This window comes from Perca fluviatilis, chromosome 5 (genome assembly GCF_010015445.1).
Source record: "Perca fluviatilis chromosome 5, GENO_Pfluv_1.0, whole genome shotgun sequence".
Taxonomy (NCBI): Eukaryota; Metazoa; Chordata; class Actinopteri; order Perciformes; family Percidae; genus Perca; species Perca fluviatilis.
Genome location: NC_053116.1, coordinates 12494002 through 12512548, shown reverse-complemented (window position 1 = coordinate 12512548; position 18547 = coordinate 12494002). Strand labels below are relative to the sequence as shown.

Here is an 18547-nt window from a genome sequence, read left to right as displayed (position 1 = left end):
GCCCCTTATTATTCTCACTCTCTGTGTACCTGCATCAGCAGCATCACTTTTCGCTTACGAGTTATAACCTTCAAAAGCGTGAGAACCAGATCCAAACGTTCTTCGAGTTTTTGAGACAAATTTGCGATATCTATAGGCTATATGACAAGTGTCATTTGGTTACAGTAGGCTAGCTAACACACAAGTTTATAAAACTGCGAGTTAAGTATGATAAAACTTCAACGAGCATCATATCCCCATTTGGTCCTGTATGTAGCAAGTAATATGGGCATAACCCATCTGAGCCTAAACACACCAATTATGCCTACTTTTCAAAAACAGAATCAGAAAGGATTTTCTGGACAATGTTCATGCAAAATATCCTAAAGAAATTTACAGTGGACTACATTTTGGCAACAAATGTAAAATTATCACGAATAAAAAGTAAAAATATCATGCAATAGGCTAATACTATAGCCTATTGCAACTGCTATTTTAACAATTGAATTCACAACATTTCATTTCATTGGGTATTACCAAGAACACATTATTGTGTTTAATCAGAATCCGAAGCCGCTTTACTCGCCAAGTAGGCTAAGTGTGAACACTACAGGGAATTTGATTCACAACTAAACAAGGTAAACATAAACATTTGACTACTATGTAAGATATAGGCTATATAAAAGTGTATATAGGGCCTATCCTTACACATGAATGCATACACATACACATGTAAACAAACAGCTCGAGGGTTGTAAACAGTAATACTTATAATTGATAAGTAAGTAATAAGTAATAATTTATATAATAATGTATACGTATTAGCCTACGCCTATTTATATTATTTGTAAATGCAAGCGTATTTCTTTCTATTTAGTCAAATCCACATTTTACTAACTGTACCTTTAATTCTGATGCATGACGGGAATTATAGTACTTTATAAAGACTGGAACAAAACAAGTATAGGGATATAAAACTACTACTACCATAATACAGTTCACCTACTTCTTTTGGTTACAAACAATAATGGCGTCGCACGGGGAAGATACAGGTCTCCCCAAGTCTGTTGTTTCTGGGGACCAAATAGAGAAAAAACCCGCGGCAGTGTCGTTTGGTTTTACTAAAACAGTTAGCAAATTCAAACCTTCGACTGGAGACGCTGTGGTCAAGAGAGATGACAGAGATTACTTGACCGGAATTGACAGAAAAGAATTGCAAAGGTAAGCAACCTAACGTTATGCTAATGCTAACATTAATTACTGGCGGCGGTATATTGTTTTTACATAGATTAGCATTAGCGTCACGTTTACTTTTCCAGCTAACGTTAACTCACATTCCGACATAGATAGCTATATGACATACCGGCGGTATTATGTAACGTTAACGTTACATAATAGCTTTATCATTAGTGTAACGGTTACTTGTTCAGCTAACTGACGTTAACATTTCGGTGTTGTGTCGAAGTCTGTTTTTCCGTCGATATGTGTTTCGCTTCACCCTAACCTCAACCAAATATAATCCCAACCTGTCGTCTTTTACGATGTTTAACCACCTGACCCCAACCACTCCCTAAATAAGACGTAGAAAAAAGTCACTAATGCAATGGACAATGGCAGTCACTATGCCAGTCGCAAAACCGTCACACCAGCCGTGTCAGATGCTCAGTGACCCGTGCAGTGTGAGCTGTGGTTTCACCTGGTTTGTGTGGATGCTGATGTCCCTGATGGAGAGTGTCACTTTGTGAGGGATAAATTACTTTACCGGTAGCTACACACACACACACATCAACACATAGGGCTGGGTACCGAACTTCGATACTTCGTCTCTATAGTATAGAGTATCTGGAATTCAATATTCAATACCACATTTTAATACCTAAATCTGATCAGCGTCATTGAGCCAATAAGCATGCTGCATGCTTGTACCAAGATCTTATAATGCTGGCGATTGGCTGTCTACTTGTCGTAGAGGCATGCAGGAAAAACATGACGTTATGCACAGAGACAGGGTTCAAGTGTGTTGTTACCGTAATGTTTTAATTTATTTTTCTTAAAATGGATTTGAAGAAAAAACGGTATGGAATTCTCGATATCGAAAATGTTTGAAGGATACCCAGCCCTACCACCACACAGATTAAATCTCATCTGACAGAGGATGAGACTTTGAGGCAACCGTTTAATATATTGGATAAGATTAGTGTAACTGTTACTTTTCCATTCTGATATAACTAGCTCAATATTCAATTTTTAGCATGTGTGAAGTAGGTGTATACCGTATTTAGCCACAGAAAGTAAATCTTGTTTTGAAGGCTCTGACTGCTACCTCGCTAACTTCCCTCTGTGCTGCAGTTCAAAACCATCCGAGAAGCCCAAAGAGCTCATCATCCCTCTGATCCAGAAGAACCGCTGGCACAGACCCGACCGAGCAGGCCAGAGCGTGGAGTGTAATGTTAGTGGAGGCAAAACACAAGAAACGACCCAAGCCAATGACTCTGTGGAGTCACAGGCTGTCAAAGAACTCATTGAAGGTGTGTACATTTAGAAGATATAGTTTAGTGTGTGTGTATGACTATTGGGAAGGCAGAGATTTTCGTAACCTCTCATACAAAGCTCCTTGCACATCTCCAATTTGTGCTTGTAGACTCCCGGAGGCAGCTTGAGCAGTGGCAGAATGGCCCTCAGTCAGAAAGCAACCCAAACCTTGCTATCCCCCTGTTGATGCAAAACAAAGTACCTGACGGCTTTGAGGATGGAGATCATGTAAAGGTGGATCTACGTCCTGAATCTGTAAGTATGGATACTAATGCTATGAGAGAAATAATCAGAGGTGCACAATAAAGCATGTTAACTTGTTGCTATACTCCGTGATTGGGTCGGAAAAGAGCATTCTTGATTTTATCTTTTATGTTTATTTATTTAAGAAGAGACAATGCACAGAAATTAACATGAGCAATTGAGTCCATTAATTGAATAAAGTGCCAAATCATTGATAATAACATGAACATCAGTTATCATAGTCTAAAGTATGTTTTTCAAATCTGTTGTACTATAGTAAAAACACTTTTATATATCTAGATATTGGTAGCTGATAATGTTATTTTGCATCTTTGCCAACATAAACATTCATGTAAAATACACATACATGCACCTGGGTGTTGCATTTCTGCTTTTTTTTTAAGCAAGCTTTCAATTATTTTCAGCTTTAGTTTGCTGCCTTGCTCAAGGGCATTTGTATAATAGTTGTTTGAGGGAGGAATGGCTCTTAGGCTGTTAGTTAATTGTCAATTTCTTTAAATGGTATTAGATGGGAAGAACACAATTTAATCTGCTAGAGAGGCATTTCAGTGAGCATATGAAAATGCCTGACAGTACAGAAAAATCTGGTGGACTGGCTACTTTGACTCAGATTGAAAGTGCTGACGGTCAACGGAGGAGAACACCCCTGGGTGCATTCACAGTTGGGCGCATGCGTATGTGTGCAGATGATATTCTCAGTACAGTAAGGCTTTGGTGGCACACAGGCGTCAACATTCTCCCCAGAGACATGCAGGCAACCAATCAGATGTCTTTTCTTTCCATCAGAAATCCTCACACGCCTTGTCACTGTCATCCCATATCTGCTCTCAATCACTGCAGATCTGACTGTCAGAACATGAGAGTCAGGGGAAACTTGCCCGCTGTGCCCCAAGCTCATTTTAATGCAGCCTGCTCTGTGAGAGTGGGCTCCCAGCTTCCCTCAGAGGAAAGCCTTCTGTGGAGACAGAGATGAGCAGGGCCATGGCTCTGATGAGGGCTGCTGTGCTGCTGCCTGGTGACTTCAGTCAGCCATGGCTGAGTCTGACAGCCTGGAGCCAAAAGGCTGAGTGACCGGCATCACAAACTGCTCTCTCCTCTGTTAGTCACCACAACACTTCTTTGTGTTTCAGAATTCAGAGATTACATAAGCACTTCATTTAGCCTGGAAATGATTTTTAATGCAGGCTATGGTGTCTGCATTTCTTTGGTTGTTTGAGCTTTTAATGTAAAAATAATATCATGGTATCTGTTTGTTAGTCGACAGAGGCAGATTACGATAGCGTTCCTGTTGAGGCTTATGGACTCGCTATGCTTAAAGGGATGGGCTGGAATAAAGAGGAAGGCATCGGACGCACCTTTAAGCAGTAAGTAGTAAGAAACTGACAACTCAAGCTACTATGCTAAACATTCTTAAGTTCCAGCTTATCAAGTGTGAGCATTTGCCACTTTTCTCAGTTTTATATCTTTTGTAAACTGAATATCTTTTGGTTTTGGACTGTTAGTCCAACAAGATATTTGAAGACGTCACCCTGTGCTCTCTGAGTGTGCAATAAGCATTTCTCGTATTTTTTTTAACTTGTTTTTTACGTTTCATATCCTATTTATTAATTACCAATTAAGTCAGTGATGGAATTTGTTAAATTTGAAGTAATTTAACGGTTTTTTTTATTCTGATCTGGACATAGAATGTATTTTCCACTATGAAAATTGTTACAACTAGTGAAATCTGAATATTTTTGCACATAAGCAAAATATTATAGACTGCAGTTGTATAAAAGCCTTTTTCATAAGGAGGAGCAATTGATAGGATCACACTTATATCTGTACTCAAGTAGCCTAGTAACCTACATTTAGTCTCAAACTGTGTGCTCCTCCAGCCTCTTTTATATCCTGCACATCTCTTTGTTTATTGATTTCATTCTGTTGTTCCCTGCCTGCTCAGACATGTGAAGCCAATCGAACACGAGCTCCGTCCAAAAGGTTTGGGTCTTGGAGCTGATCGTTCAGCGATAAAGGACCTGGAGCCCACCAGACATAAGCGCCCCCCCAAGCCAGGCGACGAGCGAGAGAAGGAGGAGGAACTAGTGATGGGCCCAGGCGGCTGTGTCTTGGTGGAGTCGGGGGCACATAAAGACTTGTATGGCAAGGTAGAGTTGATCTGAAATGTGTTTGCATCAATATTCATCATCTGTTGACATGCAGTTATCTCCAGAAACAACACACAACTACTTGTTTTTATGTCTATGCATGGTTTTCTCTGAATAACTTGTCATAACCTTTCATTCATGTGCTGCAGATTGAAGGCGTTGATGCAGACAACGCTCGAGTTGTGGTGAAGCTGGCTATTGGCGGCAGGTCAGCGACAATCAGCCAGTATGCTATTAAACTGGTTGGGCGCCAGGAATACGACAAAAACAGCAAAGACCTCAGTAAGTAACTCTCAAAGGAATATGAAAAGGTTAACATGCGTGGAAAATGATCTGGATGCCAAATTAGGTGATATTTCACTTCATTTTGGTAACATTTATCATCAAATGCCAAAATTCAGGTTGCCCCTATGCTCATTTTAACCAATTATGTTTTTTTATTACATTTAAACCAGTTATGTAATGACAATAGCAATAGGATAGTTTTAAATAATGACCAGTAATGAACGTTAGGTTGTTTGTTGCTATTGTTTACTTTAAGTTGTCACATTAGGAGGACAATGTCTGAAGTCTCCAGTTGAAGGAACACATCTGAAGTTTGTAGAGCTGAATTGATTTGGCGTTGATGTAAAAAAAAAAAAATTGCAATATTTTTGTTAATCAATTAATTATATAACTTATTTTCAAAGCAAAAATGCCCCAAAATTCACTTTTTGCTACTTCTCAAATATGAATATTTGAGAACTCTTCTATGTTAGCAAGTTTAATATTTCTTGGTTTTGGAGTGTTGGTCAGATAAAAAACTTTTGGGAAACTAGGATGGGCATTTCCTAACATTTTACATGCCAAACTATAATCAAGAAAACAACTGGCAGATTACTCTATGATGAAAAGAATTGTTAGTCGACGCGTTAGTTGTGTGAGACGCTGACTGGGCTAAGCAGGTTTAATCCTCTAATCACATTTCAGCCCACATTATTTTTAGTAATAGAGTAGAGAATAAATACACAACTGCTTTGAATAGCTGACACTCTTTGCCATATTTCACCTAATGCCATGCTAACCAGGTTTTTCCCGCTAATCAGGTCGCCTCGGTAAAGCCCACAAAGACAAGGAGAAGGAGAAAGAGCGAGAGAAGGAGCAACAGAGACGGGAGGAGAAAGAGAGGCGTAGTAATGGCGACGAGGTAAAACCCAGGTCTTCGGAAAGAGATGGAGGAAAAGATGAGAGGAAGAGGAAACACAAAGAATCAAGTCAAGACAGGTAAGCTAATACACTTATACCTTTACCACACTGCGATACTTCTCATTTCCATTTATTGGTTAATAATTATTGGTTAGTAAACATACTGTGTTTTTTTTCCTTCAGTTTCCTCTGTAGAGAGAGGCCTCCAGTGAAAGAGGCAAGGCGACCACCGCCCCCCCCCTCCTGGCTCCAGAGAGACTTGAAAGTTCGCTTCATAGACAAAGCTTTCAAAGGGGGCAGGTACTACAACTCAAAGGTAGGTAAACATTGGGTTTAATTATTTTTGATGAATTAAATTAGCACTGAAATGGGAGCAGTCAAAAACATACCATTAAAAGGTAGCTGCCCAGTCACAGAACAATTATGGAATATTGCACCATATCTTAAAAGGACAATTCCAGCGCAAAATGAACCTAGGGGTTAATATCACGTGTACCGAGTCGACCGTTCTCTGGGACATGTTTTCATGCTAATCCAATGTGACCAGTTTTATCGCAAACCGTCGGGGCATGGGTAAAGTAAAAAGAAATCGCTATTTCTTGTTCAAGTTTTTTTTTTTATTATTATTATATGAAGTCAGGACAATAGATTCAAACTTTGTACAATAGTAATACAACATAAATGAGAATAAAATAAAGATTTGTTTTCCCAAGCCCATACCATCCCAATAGCAATCGCTATTTCTACACCACTAACAAGGCTCAAAATAGCACCACACTTCCACAGTAGCATAATGAGGGTCCCTACATGTAAACCGAAGCATTGAGAACTTTGTAAGTGTACAGACAGTTCATTAAAAAGACCGTTCACTATACAAGCAGGCGCCATCTTGGGAAAACAGTCAGGACCAGTCGTACGCCGTGCTTGAGCTACGTTACTGGTTACACGGCGTTCGTCGTTGGACTGGTCATGACTGCTTTCCCAAGATGGCGCCTGCCTGTATACTGAACGGTACAGTCTTTATAATCTCTTTTTAATAAACTGTCTGTACACTTACAAAGTTCTCAATGCTTCGGTTTACATGTAGGGACCCTCATTATGCTACCGTGGAAGTGTGGCGCTATTTTGAGCCCTGTTAGCGGTATAGAAATAGCGATTTCTTTTTACTTTCGCATGCCCCGACGACTAGCATTTATAGGCTAATTAACGGTTTGCGATAAAACTGGTCACATTGGATTAGCATGAAAACATATCCCAGAGAACGGTCAACTCAGTACACGTGTTATTAACCCCTAGGTTCATTTTGCGCCAGATCTGTCCTTTTAAGTTGCAGTGTTTTAATTATAAATGTTGGGCTTCTAGCATAGCTGTTAAGCTCAGTCTTGTTTTCTTCTAGATGCGTGTAGAGGATGTCCTGACACCGACTATCTGTGTGTGTCGAACTGAGGAGGGAAGACTGTTAGATGGTGAGTCATTAGTGCCATCTCATTTTCTCATAAAGAAATGATCAGTGCCTTATTGGCTAAGATTGTCCTGATACAGATAAATTAGTGACATTTAATATCTTAATTATTAATGAAAAAGTAACCACAATGTTTGAATAACCTACTGTTTATTATTTTGGTGTCAGATGTGAAGCAGGGCATGCTGGAAACCATTATTCCAAAAAGTGACTGTGATTCCATAATGGTTGTACTGGGAGAGCACAGAGGACAGGTAAGCAAAGAATAGTCTTATTATTTTGCAGGATGTGTATACCGTACTGTAACTAATCACAGCGCGTACATTTGTTTGTTCAGGTCGGTCGTATTCTCCAACGGGACAAGAACAAGTGCAGAGCCATGGTTCAGCTCGACCGACATGATGAGAAAGTGTTCACGCTGGATTATGACACCATTTGTCACTATGTAGGAGCAGCAGACCACTGATTCAAATACCCCCTGTCCTTTTCCATCCCATCTGAAATGTTGTTTTGTGTTATTCAAAAATAATGGATTTTAAAAGCTTTCAATTTTGTAATAAAACATTGTCAAGAATTGTATTTGTACAGATGTTATTACAAGAAATACCACCATCCCATAAAGAAAAGTTGCAATGAGTCATTTCCAAAGTTTATTCTTTACATTTATTAGCAAATGAAGTCCAGTAATGGCTTTAGTTAACAACAAAAAGGTCAATCTTTAGGTCATATAAAAACATATTTACAACTGTTCTACATGTTTGACAAGAGTATGAATGCACTGGTGGTGTAAAAGCTCAGCACTCAATTTCTGACAATTGCAGGTTTTAGAATGAAAATACAACTTAAGAATGTCAGTCTGTAATAGCAAATGTTAAGATGAGACTAACTTTACAGCTGTGTCTTTTGTAGCTGTTCCCCGGGAGCTCGGCTTACTCCTTGGGTAGTTGGTTTGCTGCGTTAGCCCGGAGCACGGCTCCGGGACTGGGGTAGGGCCGCTGCTGGAACAGGGGGCCCGCCGCTGTGGTATCCGCACCCGTCTTTGCTTCATTACGCTTGGGCAGGCCGCTTGACCAATTGCCCCTGTGAAGATAAATACGTTTGATTTAATAAATAGTTTGGCTACTTTAAAGAGGCACATCAAAATCAGTTTACTGGACATATTTAGTTCTTCTGTGGCTCTGCATGAGCTTAGTCAAGTCTGAGAAAATAATCTCAGCTTGGCCCTGGAGACTTTATAACACAAAGCCTGTGTTACAAACAGGGTTGTGGAGTTTAAATTATGTGGCTGTTTACCAGACAGGGAGGTTCTAATAAAAACATGCGTTAAAAATTGCATTGTGGGAATTGTAGGATTTAGAGTTTTTCCAGCTCGACTCATACTGGTGATTGAAAGGCCTCTAATGCTTTTATTTTGTTCTGTTTGTCTCTCCCAACGCTATGGAAGTGCAATACAATATGTCTGGAGAACTCCTTTAAAGACAGGACCAAGAGCTTTGATTATCATGACTGTAAATACTGTACCTTGGGGCATCAGAATAAGCACTTGGATCCATGGGGTCCATCTCATCATCTTTTCTCCCTGAAAGGAAAATAATGTTACTTCCATTCATGTAAAAAGCATCATTAATTTGAAAATGCTTGTGTCGTATGAAACCGATGTAATCATTACCTCTTTTGTTCTTACTGTACGGAGCCGTGTCCTCTCTCCTCATCTTTCTTCTGTCTCTGTCCCTCCCTTCATCCCTCTCTCGGTCTCTGTCCCGATCCCGATCTTTGTCTCTTTCCCGCTCTCGCTCTCTGTCTGGCTTCTCAAACGGCCTCTCAACTCTTTCATCTCCTCCCTCAACTGAAAAATAAAGACAATAGTCACAAAATAAACCAAAAACAAACTGCGTTCTGAGATTATTGGCCGAGGGATGATAAGCCCTGCCACGATTTGTGAGTCACACATGAGTAGTACGTGTTAACAGATGGAAATGATCGATCACAACTGCGTCAAAAAGGTTATTTTACGGAGGATTTCTAATGCCATACCTCTAATTTTCTTGGCAGGTTTTGTTACCACTGCAGTTGGGTCATTTGGGGACAGCCACGCCACCAAATCTGTCTCCGCATTCCAGTAATAGGGAAGACCACTGCGGATTGAAGGAAAAGAAAATGGTTGAATTTGCTGGAATAACTTACTTAATAATAATAATAATAATAATAATAATAATATTAGGAAATGTATGAATTGAAATGATTTGATTATTGAAAACACAACTCTGCATAGCAGTAGTTATAGTGTAGTGAAGTAGTATAATTATCAAGGATAAAAACACTGTGTGGTCCTTCAATGAACAACACAATACTATAAACACGTACAGTAGGGATGGCTTAGCACACGTGTATACAGACACAAAGAATATAAAATATGAAAAATTTCCAAAGTTGCTTTTTTATTTCATAATGTCATTTTTCCAAATGACAATTTTATTTGCAAATTTTCTTCATTATATAAATCAGGCCACAAATGACTGAGAAACCATATTATCGACACTAATCTTACATCAAAATATTAGAATTACTGACCACAAAAACACTGACCCATTATGACCTTTTAAAATAAGTTATGTCAGAGACAGAATTAGGTTGACATTCCTGTGTAATTTGTTATAAAAACCAGCGGGGTTTGAATCTCAGTTTGACCCCATAAAAACATATTTGAGCAAACGAACAAATATACAGTACAGGCCAAAAGTTTGGACACACCTTCTATTTCAATGTGTTTCAATGTATTTTCATGACTATTTACATTGTAGATTCTCACTGAAGGCATCAAAACTATGAATGAACACATATGGAATTATGTACTTAACAAAAAAGTGTGAAATAACTGAAAACATGTCTTATATTTTAGATTCTTCAAAGTAGACACCCTTTGCTTTTTTGATAACTCTGCAAACCCTTGGTGTTCTCTCAATGAGCTTCATGAGGTAGTCACCTGAAATGGTTTTCACTTCACAGGTGTGCTTTGTAAGGGTTAATTAGTGGGATTTTGTCCCTTATTAATAAAAAAGCAAAGGGTGGCTACTTTGAGGAATCTAAAATATAAGACATGTTTTCAGTTATTTCACAGTTTTTTGTTAAGTACATAATTCCATATGTGTTCATTCATAGTTTTGATGCCTTCAGTGAGAATCTGCAATGTAAATAGTCATGAAAATAAAAAGGAAACGCATTGAATGAGAACACGTGTCCAAACTTTTGGCCTGTACTGTATGTATGGTATATGTAAAGTATGAGACTTTCACCATCTAAAAACACTTAAAAGAAAAATGTATGTAAAAAAAAAATGTCAGTCAACAGCAACAACTTCTTGTAGAAATCATGTATACTGTACGTACCAAGCAGGGTCAAACACTTTATACCAGTTAGGTGGTAGATTCTCCACTCTCGTGGATTCGTAATCTACGTTGTTGTCATCGTAATCTTCAGCAATAATCTCCTCATCTACCTCTGGATGAATTGGAGAAGAAAAGCTGTTACATGACACATGAAAAACTAAAAATGTCTGAATGCTATGCGCCTAAGGTTTTCTTGTCTTCTTTTGTTTTCTACTACCTTGGTCTGATGGTTTAACAATCCCTCTCTTGGCCAAGCGGGCCAGCAGTGCCGCGGGTAGAGGCATCCTGCAACAGAGAGAAGGGAGGATTAACTCAGGAGGAGGATGATGATGATGATGATGATGATGCAACCAGGACAGCAAACCTTCATCCACCGACTTCAGCAACTGGAAGCAGGGATACACAGATAATAGCCTCTATCCAAAAAAAATGATACGTAACCCAAACCTCTAAATATAATGAAATGATAAGAAAACAAAAGAGCTTTATTTAACTATATATTGAGGATTGACTATTTTCCAGTGTAGCGCTGTTTTATTACAATGTTCTCCTTAGATATCTTTCTTGTTCCCTGTAGCTGTCTTAGCTTACCCATGTCTTTCATGTAGGTGGAATGTTTTTATGGAATTTCCTACAATGTGTGACAATAAAGCAAATCTTGAGTCTCTTGAATCTAAAATTTGAAATATATGTATAGTTCTTTGTATGTATTTTTGGCTTATGTGACACTAAATTGAATAATGTTTAGGTTTTGGGTTGTTGGTTATTGTTGGTTAGAGAAAACAAACAAATTGATGACAAAATATTTGGCATTTTAGACATTTTATAGAACACCAAACAATTGATGGATTAATCGAGAAAATAATTGCCAGATTTCTCAACAGTGCTTTAAAAAGGAACCCCAAGCTAAAGTGTTTGGTGGTGTGGACAGCTTCAAAACATTACAATTACATTTCACAACATTAAGATAACCGTTTAATTTCCCACCATCACTGCAAAGTACTTTTATAGTCAGAGAGTGGCATGAGCCACCCCATTATCCTAAACTATGATTCATTGTGTTGGTACTATACACTGTGACTGTATTTGTGAATGTATATTGTTCTCCTTTGTATGCAGCGTACTTTTGGAGGTACAATTTCTTTTTGAGGACTTAAAGAATAAAGTATGGGAGCGTTATATTACATTTTTATGCTGCCACTCTTGGTGTTGTGCTGCGATTGGCTTTCACATAATAAATAAAACAAACACAGGGAAGTAAGAAACTGTAAGCTACTGTAATATAACGCAATATCAAGATATTTATGACCAAATACATCAATGTCGATATTGTAGGTTTAACTACTGATGCTTTCAAAAAATATTAACACAATGAGAGTTTTGATAAATAATCACCAATAATGTGGATACAATGACTTAGCTAAGTGGGTAAAGGCAAATAATAAAACAGCTAGTAAGTCTGGTAAGTTCAGAAAATGACATAACTTTACTGTAAGCCTTTAAAACCATGAAAATACAACACTTGTGTCATATCATACGATATAAATTTAAGACGATATCCCCAGCCTCATAATCGATGTTGATATAATATCGATATATTGCCCAGCCCTAATTGTTTGCACATACTTAACGAATAAAAGGACTAAACACGGATGTAACAAATACAGTATTGTCTAACAGCTGAGACTCTCCTGAAAGTTATCCTGAGATGTAAGGAAAGGTCCCTGAATCAGGACTGAAGCCTGAGAGTAGTTGACAAGACTTCACTGAAATAAAATGGGTCACCATTTTTCACCCCTGCATGCTTTTTTACCTCTGCGGCTCCCAGTACGTTAGCTTGTGTTGTTGTAAGCTACTTTAAGCTGCTCGGTTTTGTACAAAGTCTTCTTTTTTAAATAAGGGAGACATTCTGCATTTTGAAATCAATCGCGCTATGCACGATACATTACATAAAATTACTGCACCCGGTCGCTCGATGACGCCAATGGCAGCCACCGGATGAATAAAGCAACGCAGACACCCATGCGATTCATGAATTCCCCTAAACTACTCTAACACTAAAACCTACACTTAAATACATAAGTTAATGCATGAAAATCAATCAACGTTACCTATTACTTTTTTTAAGAAAATCGCCTGAAAATCGAGGAGAGTTGACGACACGACTTCCCACAACACACCACACGGCGCGCACAATGATGACGCAGCTCCGTTCTCCTGACGACAACAAACATGGAGGAATATGCCCGTGAACCTTGGTAGGTTTAGTTTTTTTAAACATTTCCCTTTCGTTGTATCTTCACCATTGGTATCCTCGGACATAGTTTTGTCCTTTTAATGTCATATTAAAGTTGTTGTGAGAGTGAACGGAGAGGCTCTGTGCGTTAGCCGGTTAGCTTAGTGAAGGGTCAGGGATATAAAGAGAAAGCTGTGTACAGCATATAGCTAGTCTGAGCTTCAGCAACCTTTTACATTTAGGTGTGTGTTTTTTTTTTTCTGTGACAGCTGGAGGTATTGGCAACAGAAAAATACACCATAAAATACAATTCAGTCATGTTACTCATAATATTATAGCTCAGTTTAAGTGTGTGTTGACAAAGCAGAGAGAAAGACTAATGTAAACTAAAGACAAACCAGGACAGGGACTATAACTGTGATATTACTGCCAAAATTCCTGGCTATGATTGTTTCTGTATTTATTGTTTATTTCATATTAATGTTTAATATGTTTGTTTGCTTATGTATGCACCAACCACCAAGGCAAATTCCTTTTCTGATTTTGATTAAAATGTATGTACTAATTTATAAGATACAGTGTTTCCTCTATGTTGATTTGACCGTGGCGGCCCCCTACGGCAACATTTCTGCCCCCCACGGTATCAGAAATAGGGCTGCATTGTTAGAGTGCATGTCGGAGAACATTTGTATTTGAGGTTCATTATTTACATGCTGAAGTAGTTACGTTGCATAATACACTGATAATGTAATTAATAGTGGGTTTATTGTTATTTGCTACAGAATGCTTAGCCTATATGTCAAGATCAAAGTTGGCCTATATAGTAACTCAAAAAATACAGTTCAATCACAACTGAAAATATGCCTCATTGTGTGTGTGAATTAGAGGTAAATAAATATATTTGTTTGTGTTGCAGCGAAGTGTCAGTTCCGTTTCATGGGGAGTGTTCGGACCTGCCCCCACTGCTAAAGAAATCCTAAAGGAAACACTGAGATAAGATAAGATGAACCTTTATTTTCCCTCAGAGGGGTAATTTGGTTGTTGCAGCAACACAAGGACAGAAATAAGTACAAATAAATAAAGAAAGATAGAAAAAAAACTAGGAAGAGGTTTAATAAACTAAAATAAGAAGTAAAATGGGAAAATATGTGATGCGATTAGTATTAGCAAAGTCAGCAAGGTATCGCATATGTCAATGAAACATCCAACATCATTGCAGTAGCACAGTGTGATTTCTGTTATGCTACCAATTTTCTCTCCACAATAAACTCTTTGGCATGACAATAAATGGACACATTACATTACAAAGACCTATGTATACATACTTTGTTTATGTTTCTATCTTTCATTTGTCTCCCCTCTCTACTTAATTCATTCGGCAGTCCCTGGAGAATAGTAGATGACTGCGGAGGTGCTTTCACCATGGGTGCAATTGGGGGAGGAGTGTTCCAGGCGATCAAGGGCTTTCGTAATGCCCCTGCAGTGAGTTCACTGCATAATGATAATAATTGTTAGTATTTGCTCTGACTGTCGTCACTTTTAAAGGCAGAATTCAGCAGTTCTCCAATGTTTCAGGGTGTTGGACACCGACTGAGAGGAAGTGCAAACGCAGTGAGAATAAGAGCTCCACAGATTGGAGGTGAGGAAGTCTTCTTTTGTAACCATGAATTGTTTCCTTTACTTTAGCTCTTGGAGTCTTAATATGTTTATGGCACATGTTAGAGTTAAATATAATCATTCCTTTGTTCATATTAAAGGCAAAAAGGTTTGTTATATGTGGGTAGCTAGAGCCCAGTTATTACATTTTATTTGCCGATAACTAAAATCACACATTAAACCAGAATAACAAACACTCGCTGGCTTGTTTTTGGTGGTTTTGCAGGTAGCTTTGCTGTGTGGGGAGGACTCTTCTCCACAATCGACTGTGGTTTAGTCCGCCTGAGAGGGAAAGAGGATCCTTGGAACTCTATAACAAGCGGTGCCATGACTGGGGCCATCCTGGCAGCCCGCAGTAAGATAAAGTCCATATATTACCATGAACTGACCACGTCAAATTAACTAGTGTGAGTCAATGAGTTTTGTGTTTTTTTCCAGGTGGGCCGTTAACTATGATGGGCTCTGCCATGATGGGGGGAATATTGCTCGCTCTCATTGAGGGTTTTGGGATCCTTCTAACCAGATATACAGCGCAGCAGTTTCAGAACCGTAAGTGAAGCTGATTGAGTTAGGAAAATTATACTTTAATCAATATTTTGTGTAAGTGAAGCTGATTGAGTTAGGCAAATTATACTTTAATCAATATTTTTTATATTACTTATATGTAAATGGTGACACTTGTAGTGATGAACTCACAGAAAATGATCACCTCTACAGTTCCCCTCAGCTCTACAGTGTTTCAGCATCTTTTACCTCACAGGTTTTTTTGTCCGGTCTGCAACGTTACTGTTTTGGTTCACTATCACCACTCTCAAAGCGTTGTTTTAAGTGAAAAAAAAGCTATAAAAATCAACTATATGCTAACAGCCTAGCATCAAACAGCAGACAGACAGACAAAGGTGGAAAATAGCTGCTGAACATTGTGAAACTATTTACTGCTATTTGAAGAGCCTGACTTACATTTGTTAAGTGGACATGCAATGTAGTCGATATCCTTGACGTTCCACTTCCGGGATTGCTCCGCTGCTGCCAGAAAATCTGCTGGATTTCACTCATTTAGGCTGGATATCTGTTGCCTTGGGCTTCCTTTGTGTTGGTATTTTAAACTCCGGTGGATTTCTGTGTACTATGGCTAACCTTTTCTCAGATCTCTGCAGGGTAAATCCAGACAGCTAGCTAGACTATCTGTCCAATCTGAGTTTTCTGTTGCACAACTAAAACAACCCTTAAACGTACACATGTTCCACCAAAACAAGTTCCTTCCGAGCCTATTTTGCAGCGGCATCGCAGCTTTTCTCCGTTGCTTAGCACCGCCCAAGACGATTGTGATTGGTTTAAATAAATGCCAATAAACCAGAGCACGTTTTACTCCCACCCCCGAATGCTATGTGGAGTAGCCAGACTCTCCTCCAGCACGCTTTGGAGGAGGGTCTGGCAAAGCGAGACTACTTGCAGCGTGACTCCAATTTATTGCTAAAGTTGCTCGTATCTGCTGGATGTGTAAATAGGCAACTGTTTTCTAACAAGGTCACCATATAAACTTATTACTGGTAATATGTCAGTGGTGTGCTCACAGTTGCTTCCGCCACCCCTAAGTGCCCAAAACATCCATTATTGCAGGTTTAAATGATCAAGAGGAAAGTCTTTTAGTCCCTCAAAGTACCCATGCAATGTAATTAGAGTCTCCTTTTCTACCGAACACAAGTATTCTCCATGCATTATGGCTAATGACCCACTTTATGCAAAGTAATAACCATTAGTGAATGACCCCAGTTTGCAACTGGTAGCCCACTGTGGCAGTCTGCTCAGTGTGAGAACGGCCTCTTTAAACAGATAGAGATCCTTTAGGTTTTTTGCTTTGTAGTGTTTGTATTCCTCTAAATAACTGGTCAAATGTAGAAAATGCACCTCCAGCAGAGCTACAATGGTTTGTAATAAGTAAATGTCTTGGTGTCAGTCCTGTAGAAGCCAAAGACAGCCAAATAATAAGTCATTTTATTATTTACACCTGTGCTTTTCCTACTATGACATGTCCAAATGTCTTCCTCGAAAAAGGCCTTTTCTGTGAAAAGTAGGACGTCACTAGTGAATAAAGTGGGCTCATCAAAGTTTAATTGAACCTTTACTTAAAAGATCTAAGTGCACATATATTGTATCTTGATTATTTTAATACCATGGATGAACATGATACTGTCACAGAAACCTGAGAAATTCACTTTTCTGTGTCCACTTTGTTTTCTTCAGCTATTCCCTTTGCAGAGGACCCCAGTCAGTTACCTCCAAAGGATGGAGGTCAGCAGCAGCAGGGGGCAAAGGGGCAGTTTCAGTAGAGAGCAACAAGGACTGAGACCAGCTGTGGACACAGTGAGTCAGACCAAAGAGTAGGGTGGGGACACCAGACATTACAGCAGGTATCAGGATGACCAGGATGTGGAGATACTGGTCTCTACAGTGGTGTCAAGTAGTTGCACTATGTTCTTATACCTCAGGGGCAAATTACTGTGAGTTTAAGTTATTTATGAGTGAATGTTTGTGACAAACCTCGTCTTTGCACCTCCAGCATCTCATGCAACACTTTCTGTATTAACGGTTATTCTGTCTTCACTGTGAGCTTTTTGGCTCAAAATCAATTTGGTTATTCAACATGCAGGCAACATCTATACATTAAAGGAACAGTTTGACATTTTGGGGAATCTGCTATTTGTTTCGGTGCTGAGAGTTAGATGGGAAGATCAACCACTCTGCTGGAGCTAGCAGTCGCTTTTGCTTAGTATACTACTAAGGGGAAACAGCTAGCCTGGTCCGTCCAAAAGTAAAAAAAAAAAAATGCACCTACCAGCACCTCTAAATCCCACTAATTAACATGTTATATGTTGTTTGTTTAATTCGTACAAAAATCAAAGTGTAAAAACTAAAAAAAAAAAATTCTAGGGGGTTATGTGCCAGAATGTTTCTGGATGGGGCGCAGTGACTTGCTGGAGCCTTGAGTTGGCATCTATCACATGTAATTCTTGCCAAGAAAGCGTAAATAAGTTTTTCCCAAAACATTAAACTATTCATTTAAGCTTCAAAAGATCTTATAATTGTATGCAAAGATTTAGTAAATGGTGTTTTAATGGCTGCAAGGCAGAAAGATGGAGTAATAAGAAAAAGGTTTTATAGGTTTTACCATAGAAAGTGCTATTGTGAGAGTAGGGTAGTCTTAAGTCTTTCATTATGTGTCAGTTGTGACAACCAATGCAAAAATCTGTGTGTGTTTTTAAATGATGTGTGTGCTTTAAGATGTGTCCAGGTTTAACAAAACCTCAGTCCATTCTTTGTTTGCAGTTTCTCTCAATAAGGTCTTGCCTCACCCGGCAGCTTTTGTCATTTTGAATCATTGTTCAATTGTTATTATCTTACGTATTAGAAGGATGAGCACAAATCGTGGAAAATATGGCTTGAATTACTAATAGATGCACCTCTTGTCACTTTGATCGCTGCATTATCCATCGAGCAACCGAGCACTTTTTAAACTCCATCTCTCTGTCTGTTTTCTTAAAATCGTAGCATCTGCTACAGGAGAGAGATGGTGCAATGTGATCCAGTGTTTAGTTATCAAACTGTATAGAAAAAATGTTTATTTTATGTATTGTCTTAATTTATCTTGCAAAAGCTGATAAAAAAAAAAACAATAAAGGCATCAAATGTTCTTTAAGAC

General features: G+C 38.7%; 3 protein-coding genes across 6 annotated transcripts; 2 read left to right on the top strand and 1 right to left on the bottom strand.

The window, feature by feature from the left end:
* The first annotated feature begins 976 nt into the window (after window positions 1-976).
* On the top strand, window positions 977-8148 carry gpkow (G patch domain and KOW motifs). Of its 2 annotated transcripts, none has more exons than XM_039800029.1 (11): window positions 977-1200; window positions 2329-2507; window positions 2621-2766; window positions 4033-4139; window positions 4718-4922; window positions 5072-5204; window positions 6008-6185; window positions 6303-6423; window positions 7504-7573; window positions 7738-7823; window positions 7907-8148. In XM_039800029.1, exons 1-11 carry the CDS (start codon window positions 1007-1009, stop codon window positions 8033-8035), a joined length of 1548 nt encoding a protein of 515 aa, XP_039655963.1. In that variant the 5' UTR covers window positions 977-1006; the 3' UTR covers window positions 8036-8148. The 2 variants fall into 2 exon arrangements, with proteins under 2 accessions (XP_039655963.1, XP_039655962.1); XM_039800028.1 differs by having other exon boundaries at window positions 6291-6423.
* A 58-nt stretch (window positions 8149-8206) lies between these two features.
* Window positions 8207-13180, bottom strand: pqbp1 (polyglutamine binding protein 1). 3 transcript variants are annotated; one of them, XM_039800031.1, is made up of 7 exons: window positions 13074-13180; window positions 11173-11240; window positions 10956-11067; window positions 9604-9704; window positions 9239-9415; window positions 9091-9148; window positions 8207-8649 (listed from the first exon to the last, which is right to left on the bottom strand). In XM_039800031.1, the coding sequence occupies exons 2-7, from the start codon at window positions 11237-11239 to the stop codon at window positions 8499-8501; spliced, it is 666 nt and encodes a 221-aa protein (XP_039655965.1). In that variant the 5' UTR covers window position 11240; window positions 13074-13180; the 3' UTR covers window positions 8207-8498. The 3 variants fall into 3 exon arrangements, with proteins under 3 accessions (XP_039655965.1, XP_039655964.1, XP_039655967.1); XM_039800030.1 differs by having other exon boundaries at window positions 13067-13172; XM_039800033.1 differs by lacking the exon at window positions 13074-13180 and adding an exon at window positions 12769-12936.
* Window positions 13084-18544, top strand: timm17b (translocase of inner mitochondrial membrane 17 homolog B (yeast)). Its single transcript, XM_039800034.1, has 6 exons — window positions 13084-13213; window positions 14574-14673; window positions 14767-14830; window positions 15074-15202; window positions 15286-15396; window positions 17092-18544. The coding sequence occupies exons 1-6, from the start codon at window positions 13188-13190 to the stop codon at window positions 17175-17177; spliced, it is 516 nt and encodes a 171-aa protein (XP_039655968.1). The 5' UTR covers window positions 13084-13187; the 3' UTR covers window positions 17178-18544.
* Window positions 18545-18547: the final 3 nt, after the last annotated feature.